This window comes from Rutilus rutilus (assembly GCF_951802725.1).
Source record: "Rutilus rutilus genome assembly, chromosome: 20".
In the NCBI taxonomy this organism is placed as follows: Eukaryota; Metazoa; Chordata; class Actinopteri; order Cypriniformes; family Leuciscidae; genus Rutilus; species Rutilus rutilus.
In genome coordinates this window covers 1,193,312-1,202,500 of record NC_140225.1, presented here as the reverse complement: position 1 = coordinate 1,202,500, position 9,189 = coordinate 1,193,312, and the positions used below count along the sequence as shown (strand labels likewise).

The window sequence follows — 9,189 nt, the reverse complement described above, 5'->3', positions numbered from 1 at the left end:
GATATATATAAGATACTATAATTTTGTATTTGTATATGGTTTTTTTATATATTTCATTATTTTCTGCTATTTTTATGGACTTCAGATTTGAAATGGTGACCTATTGGTTTATCAGTGAATTTGCATATTATTAATCAAGGATGGTGGATGGATGATGGATGGAAGGATGGATGATGGATGGATGGAAGGATGGATGATGGATGGATGGAAGGATGATGGATGGAAGGATGATGGATGGAAGGATGATGGATGGATGGAAGGATGGATGATTGATGGATGGGTGATGGGTGGATGAAAGGATGGAAGGATGGATGATTGATGGATGGATGGATGATGGATGGAAGGATGATGGATGGATGGAAGGATGGATGATTGATGGATGGATGGGTGATGGGTGGATGAAAGGATGGAAGGATGGATGATTGATGGATGGATGGATGATGGATGGAAGGATGATGGATGGATGGAAGGATGGATGATTGATGGATGGGTGATGGGTGGATGAAAGGATGAAAGGATGGATGATTGATGGATGGATGGATGGATGATGGATAGAAGGATGGATGGAAGGATGGATGGAAGGATGGATGGATGGAAGGATGGATGATTGATGGATGGATGGATGATGGATGGAAGGATGATGGATGGAATGGAAGGATGGAAGATTGATGGGTGGGTGAAGGGTGGATGAAAGGATGGAAGGATGGATGATTGATGGATGGATGGGTGATGGGTGGATGAAAGGATGGATGATTGATGATGGATGGATGGGTGATGGGTGATGGGTGGATGAAAGGATGGATGATGGATGGAAGGATGATGGATGGATGGAAGGATGATGGATGGATGGATGATGGATGGAAGGATGATGGATGGATGGGTGATGGATGGAAGGATGATGGATGGATGGAAGGATGATGGGTGGATGGATGGATGGATGGATGGATGGATGGGTGATGGATGGATGATGATGGAAGGATGGATAATGGATGGATGATGGAAGCATGGATAACTGTAAATGTTTCTACAGAATCTCTAGTAACAGTGAGTCTCCACTGATCCTCGTCCTCTTCACACAATAATAACATTTACTCGCTGTTTAAATGAAGCTTGTGTTATTCTGGAAGTGTTTGGGTTTAGTGTGTCTGTGGGTTTGTTCACTGTAACACTGTCTGTTCTGACATCATTCACACACACACACACACTATTAACTCGAAGCTCCCGTCGGCCATCTGAACCCGAGCTCCACACACACACACACACACACACACACACACACCCTGCGCCGCTCTATTATTATGAGAGCGACAGAATGAAAATACGCTGAATTACGGTGGCCCGCAGGCTCCAATCACAGCGACCGCGTCGAGTAAAGATCTCAATCTCATCTATTACAAACATCGCGAGCGGACATATCCGTGATTTCCAGCCTGCAGTCCCAGTGTTTTCCTATAATATCAGGTTACTAGGAACAGCTAACCAAAATAACATATTTCATACGCACTAACATTGACCTTGGACATGAAGCAGATTTAGCTCTGCAGCTCGAGAGTGTGTGTGTGTGTGTGTGTGTGTGTGTGTGTGTGTGAGGAGAGTCTTGAAGCGACGACAGGCTGAAGAATGAGTCTGAGAGCAACAGCAGCAGAACACACACTATAAAGAGCCACAACTGGAGAATCTGGACACAGTATGAGGAACTGTACTTTACTGTACCATATTAGCATCAGGAATATGCTAATCATTTACAGTAGTGCTTTCGTACATACCGAAATAACAGCTTATTTCAGCGCTAAAGCAAACAAACCACCCACGATCATGACCAGCCCTGAATGTGCAGCTGGAGATATTTATATGAATAATAACCCTTATTAAATGTGTTAAATTAAACTATATAAGTAATAATAAAATCACTTAAAAGCAGATTATTTGTAATGAGAAGAACAACCTTCTGAACTCCTTCATGCAATACAGTATCAAATCACAGTTTAAACTAAGAGGGGGAAAATATCAAAATAATTATAAATATCTATTTAAAACATTTATATACTCAAAAGTTTTTTTATGTTTTAAAAATAAGTTTGAAAGAAGTCTCTTCTTCTCACCAAGGATGCATTAATTAGATTAAAAATACAGTAAAAATTGTGAAATATTATTGTAATGTAAATCATCAGTTTTCTATGTGAATATACAGTAAAGTGTAATTTATTCCTGTGATCAAAGCTGAATTTTCAGCATCATTACTCCAGTCTTCAGTGTCACATGATCCTTCACAAATCACTCTAATATGATGATTTGATGCTTAGTCTTGTTTTCTAAAATAATGATCAAAATGAAGTGAGTTTAAGCTTAAAACTAGAACAAATATCTACCAATGGGAATAAACTTAACTTAAAATTGGAAACAAGGCAGATATTTGTCCTTGTTTTAACTTCATTTTGATTCGTTTCGGAAAACAAGACTTAAAGGGTTAGTTCACACTAACATGTTAGTGCATCACACACATGACCAGCGTCGGCCAATAGTGAGCCTACGTGTGACGTGCAACCCAGAAGCGCTGCGCTGTTACACTACGTGAAAAGACTCGAGGCCCAGAGAGAAGGAAATGAATAGTGGAATAAAGTCGTTATTTTTGTGTGTTTTTTGCGCACAAAAAGTATTCTCGTCGCTTGATAAACTTAAGATTGAGCCACTGTAGTCACTCGGACTATATTAACGATGTCTTTAATGCATTCTGGGCCAGCAAGTTATAATGTCTTAGAAGCCTATGGAGGAGTGATCCAGCTCTCAGATTTAATCAGAAATATCTTAATTTGTGTTCTGAAGATGAACGAAGGTCTTACGGGGTTAAACAACATGAGGGAGAGTAATTACTGACAGAATTTTCATTTTTGGGTGAACTAACCCTTTAATATCTTCAGTCATTTTTCTTCTCAAGCAAATGTATCTTGATTTCAAAGTCTCCCTGTAGTCAATCATTGTATCACTTAAAACTCATCTTTGATCACCAAAATGACATATTTAAATGTTTTTTTCCTTGGAAAAATAAATTTCTTCACGCCTTAAAATATCTTGACTGTAACTCGACACCCTTGCCTCATTCAGTATGCGTGGTTCTATGAATATGCAAATGAGCCCCGCCTCCACTCACTCACAGCAGCTCAGAGATCCACTGGTTGACGATCACACGTTGATCTGATTGGTTACAAGGTAGTTTGTGACGTCAGAAACACCAGCGATTTCAAAGCGTGTGTTTGAGACTGTCTTTGGTTCACTGCAGTTTTAAGGAGGAAATACTCAGCAATGGTGTCGACTTATGAACTTACACATGATTTGTCTTAAAGCACATTAAAAACACCACATAGACACATAAACAACATTAAACGCTGGATTTCCACCACAGGGGGACTTTAATAATGTTCAGATATGAAGACCTCTCAACACGTTCTCAACTCTTTGTGGATTCGACACGTTCAGCCAATCCAGAAATCACTGTTTTATGATTTTTATGAGAGCTAGCGTCTTATGACACTTTAAATAACCTCGAGAGCGCCGCGCCGCTAACGGTTCCTTGGCAGACGCTCTGTTTTCCTTTCTTAACATTTTTAGACAGTCGACTCTCCAAACTCGCTCAGACACATTCTTGGGTTTACAGACAGATTCATTATTAGCGTCTATGAGACGGAGCGTATCAGTGTGTGTCACAGGAATTAAAATTCATTTACTGCTTCATCTGATGCAGGACAAGCTCAACGTTCACGTCACTGAGAACGAACGCCTGCGTCTGAGAGATAATCAGAGAGAACGAGAGGCACTTCATTCACTCACAAACACATAATAAACACAGAAATGCTGTTCTTTTCAACTTTCTATTCATCAAAGAATCCTGAAGAATAAAATGTATCACAGTTTTCACAAACATATGAGTGTTTTCAACACTGATAATAATCATAAGTGTTTCTTGATCATCAGATCATCATATTAGAGTGATTTGTGAAGGATCATGTGACACTGAAGACTGGAGTAATGATACTGAAAATTCAGCTTTGATCACAGGAATAAATTACACTTTACTGTATATTCACATAGAAAACAGATATTTTAAATGGTAAAAATATCTCACAATTGTACAGTATTTTTGATATAGTAAAAAACTGTATTCTGTCATTTTTACATTGTCTTCCAAAAACATAAAATCTTACTGATTCAAAACTCTGAAGCACTAGTTTATAATATATAATATGAGAATTAATTCAAGTTCTGATAAAGACCAGTCTGTGTGTGTGTGTGTGTGTGTGTGTGTGTAGTTTGTGTATGAGTGTATATATGAGTGTGTGTGTGTGTGTGTGTGTGTGTGTGTGTGTGTGTGTGTGTATATGAGTGAATGTGTGTGTATATGAGTGAGATTGTGTGTGTATATATATATGTGTGTGTGTGTGTGTGTGTGTGTGTGTGTGTGCGTGTTTGAATGTGTGTATCAGTATGTGTATAGTATGTGTATGAGTGTATATATGAGTGTGTGTGAGTATGTGTGTGTGTAAATTGAAAATTCAGCTTTGATCACAGGAATAAATTACACTTTACTATAATATATACATAGAAAACCGATATTTTAAATTAGCATAATATTTCACAATTTTTACTGTATTTTTGATCACATAAATGCAGCCTTGAAACACTTGTGAATGGTCGTGTATGTGCACTAAATTGTTATTTCCTAAAACTATGTCTAATATCTGAAACAGTAAATGATGACATCATTGACACGGTTTACACACAGATTTCATCAACAGTCGTGAGGAAACCCGCAGTGAATTCTGGGAAAGATTTTCATCACACACTGATATAGATGACTCCTCATATCTGAAGATGACCGTATCGATTTCTTAATCCCCAATCCATGTGAACTCAGGATCAACGCGAGTGTGTGTCAGCGTTTCTAACATGAGGAGAGTCGAGATCGTCGAGAACGATGTGAGACATTCATAATGAAGCAGCGTCAGTACAGCGAGATATCAGATTCATAACTGATGTAATATTGCGCAAAAACCCACAAAACCAAATCAGAGGAATCTAGTTCTCCTACAAATATAAACCTTCACCCGCACGTGTTTTCTAACCTTCGTGACTTATGTTTTCAGATACAGACAAAAAAAAGTTTAACAAAAGGTTATTTTCTACACAATGAGAACAGATGCTGTTAAGCTTCTAACAAAGACATTCATAAATGACTTGTGAAATATTGTTTTGTTTTTGTTTAATGTCAAGATGACAAAAGATAAATTTAATTCAATATAACGAATACTTTAATTTTCCATTAAAATATACAATACCGGTCAAAATGTTTTTGAAAGAAGTCTCTTCTGCTCACCAAAGCTGCATTTATATGATCAAAAATACTGTAAAATAGTGAAATATTATTATAATGTAAATCATCTGTTTTCTATGTGAATATACAGTAAAGTGTAATTTATTCCTGTGATCAAAGCTGAATGTTCAGCATCATTACTCCAGTCTTCAGTGTCACATGATCCTTCACAAATCACTCTAATATGAGGATTTGATGATCAAGAAACATTTATGATTATTATCAAATCCTATTTTTGTGGAAACTGTGATACATTTAATTTTTCAGGATTCTTTGATGAACAGAAAGTTCAAAAGAACATTATAAATGTATTTACTGTCACTTTGATCAATTGAATGCGTCCTTGATGAATAAAAGTATTGATTTCTTTTAAATGAATTAGGCTACATTTTAAGACATATTAAGACAGAAAACTTTATGTTTCTAAAATGTGCAAAAATGCATGTATAGTTATGAATCTGCGTTTCTAAGTCACTGAGAATCTTCGTCTTCCGTTTCTTTCTCACCAGATTTGATCAAGAGAAAAAGTGAAACGCCGTGAAGATTATCAGCAAATAACAACTCAAATGTCAGAAGACTTATAGAATATAGTGCATGCGATATATGGATTAATATTATGATAACCTTTTGATGCTTTTCACTTTTCTGAGGCTTAACAGTAAAAATCCGGTTCCACTTTCATTCATTCCATGGAAAACTGGGACTCAGACATTCTGCCAAACGTCTCCTTTTGTGTTCAACAGGAGAAATAACTCACACGGGTTTGGAAGAACACGAGAATTAACATGTAGAATTATCAGCCCCTTTAAGACATAAAGATAAGATGCAAAAATTACAACTCAATTTAGAAATGAAGATGAACCTACAACCATAAAGACTAAAAAATGAGAAAAATCGGTTGATATAAAAGAGGTTTTTAATGAGTAAAACTAAATGAATTAAACATGAGGCACTTCTCGCCCAAGATGTTTCCTGGAGAAATGATGATGAGGGTTGAGCTGAACTACAGTAAACATCATGAAGCCAGAGTCTGAGGAGGAGAACAGAGTTTATTTATCCTCGACTCAGAAACAAAAGTGAGACGAGGGAAGTCACCGCAGAATTACGAATGTCACGCTTCCTAGAGCAGGAAAAACACTTCCTGACAAACCAGAACCAAAACAAGCCACGGATCAGAACAATCGGATGAACTCCGACAAGAGTCTGGACTCGGAACAACAGTCGGATCCGGGAATAAAAACTCCATGGGAAAATGTATTTTGAACAATAACTTGTAAAGCACTAAAGACGGCCGTACTGTGAGCGACGAGGCTGTTAATCGGTGGTGTTCGCTTCTGTTGAAGTCGTCAGCCCACATTTCTTCAACTTATTCATAAAATAATCATGTTTACCAGTGGAATTTGCAGTGAAACTACATTACCCATGATGCAATAGAGAAATTCCACCAATCAGAGTCACAACAGCTTGTTAGCTCCGCCCACTATCTTCAACGGTGTAACTAGATTACTGTACTATTTACTCTCTCTAAAAAGTATTGCATGACTTATTACTAATTACTTTCTAAATCCCATATCAACCTCGACCAGCTGAACAATACTATAGACATTATAATAATTCTTTCAAATAAATAATATACAGTTGCATATATTATTCTTGAACTGAACAAAGGATTTAAAGGGAAAAAGTTACATTAAAAACATACATTTTATCATTAGATTGCTTTACAATCCCATACTTTACTTTTTCAAGGGAAAAATAATTAAAGTACAGTCATTGATTACTTAGTAATACATTAAACTCAACACTATACTGTAATAACCTTTAAATGAATCATTGAATGGTTCTCTGTCTATTTAAATTCGATTATGTTGCCGCAATGCTTCATGGGAAAACGGTTCTGTCCCTCATCGAAGATCACATTCTTGTATCTTTGTCATTTTGTCTGATTTTCAAATACTTTCTTTCTTCAAATCAAAGTTTGTAATGTTGTGAATCTCCTCGTTCAAGGCTTTAATGAAGACTTTAAAAATAAATCCTATGGGAAAAGTATTCCTTTTGCTTTTGGATTATTGCAGGAGAAAAAAAAAATCTATTCTTGCACGTTTTGTTTACGATAATCCTCACGAATTATCACAACTTTCATGAATTTTTGTATTCAGACACTTTTCAAAACCAGTAAAAGTTTTAAGAAGATCTCGAGGGTTTATTACTGAAGTATTTTATGAATAAAACATCTCCAACATCTACAAAAGCCCGTTCAAAAAACCCATTGACACACATTGTATCAACACACATGAACACTAAAGTAAAGTGTGTGTTACTCACAGTGACACTGTTGTGTTGGGTAAAGAGCCGGGCTGCATGGTTTCCGTCAGGTCCGCATCATCACACACAACCTTCACGCGCACGCTCTGCCTATTAAACTCCTTTGATCTCTCTGACGTGCAGTGACAGCTGTCAATCATCAGGTCAGGACAGTATCTGCTCCAGCAGCCCGCGAGCACGAGCGCGAGCACGAGCAGCGCCTTCATTGCGCACTGGAGGAGGATGATGATCGAGAGCGCGCGCTGTCACGTTACTTCCAGCCAATCTGGGATACAATTATTGATCATCTCAGGCTTGATCAAACACTAATGGTCCCTGATGATCAGTGCGAAAACTAACAACAAAATATTACCACTTCTGCACCATCATGCGCGAGTTTAGATGTAGGTTTGCATACTCAATGCGCGCGCTTCGGTTCATCCTTATTATCCAAAAGTGAAGAAAAGTTTTGTCCCAGTGCGCGTGTCCGCGTCCAAGCGCGCACTTCTGCGCATTAGAGCCAGTTTGAGTGACTTCTGCGATAATGTGCTGCTGTCAACAGGTTCTGTTAGTGGATGAAGTAACTTCTTGTGATGCGCGTCGCGTTCCTCCTCCCGGCGTCGCGTCGTACTACGCTGAAGGCGTGACTTATGAATATTCAACACTGAACCGTGACGTTTCCCCGAAGGCCGATCTGATTGCCCGGTGGGTGGGCGGAGCTATGGGGAAGCGCTGGTTTATGAATATTAATGAGGCTAACAGACTGGGCGCTCCAGTAATAATTTTAAACAACGTAATCATGCCGTTATTAATATTCATAAGCTATGCCTTCGCCATAGCAGGATTTATAACTGTCCTTCAGGGTGAATAAACTTTATCGTCATTTTATTGGCTCAAAATCCCACATGTCCGCAATTCTCCTTTATTTATTCTAAAAAGGCGTGGCGATGTGGAAGATCATTACACTGTGCATAATCATGCAGAATAAAGATATTTGGTATATAGTAGTCAACATTTGTGGATCAAACAAGTTTAAAGTTGTTCACTTCAAATGTTGACTAGGCTACTGTATATATACAGATATCTATTATTTTTCTTATGACGTATACAAGGCATGAATCTGCACACTTAATGTCAGTATTTTGCACTTTTGTCTCTCATAGAAATGTAATTTGACCTTAAAATATTCTTTTCTTATATGATGGACCGTAAATGCTGTGTATTTTCCTGTAAAGGACAATAAGAGTGTTTTTCCCTAGAATTGTCTCTTTCTGTAACTAGGTTACTTTCTAAATGCCACGCTGAGACTGACGTACACTAGTTGCTCTGTCATCAGAGACAGAAAAGAGCAGCACATCTTATTCTGAATTCGCAATGACATGTTTTACCTCGTTTCCAGGTGCACTAATGATCTTCTTTCTCCCCTGGAAACCGTTCAGATGAGAGGCAGAGGAGATAAAGGACTCGAGCAGGACATCAACACAATCCAGCGGGGTCTTCTGGAAGCTCCATCTTTTGCT

General features: G+C 37.9%; 1 protein-coding gene across 1 annotated transcript in view; it reads right to left on the bottom strand.

The window, feature by feature from the left end:
- adgra1b (adhesion G protein-coupled receptor A1b) overlaps positions 1 to 8,246 on the bottom strand; it is a 152,203-nt gene extending 143,957 nt beyond the window's left edge. The window contains exon 1 of the mRNA XM_084390772.1: positions 7,691 to 8,246. Coding sequence (XP_084246898.1) covers positions 7,691 to 7,896 — 206 coding nt within the window. The 5' untranslated portion in view covers positions 7,897 to 8,246. The remainder of the gene's footprint in view (positions 1 to 7,690) is intronic.
- Positions 8,247 to 9,189: the final 943 nt, after the last annotated feature.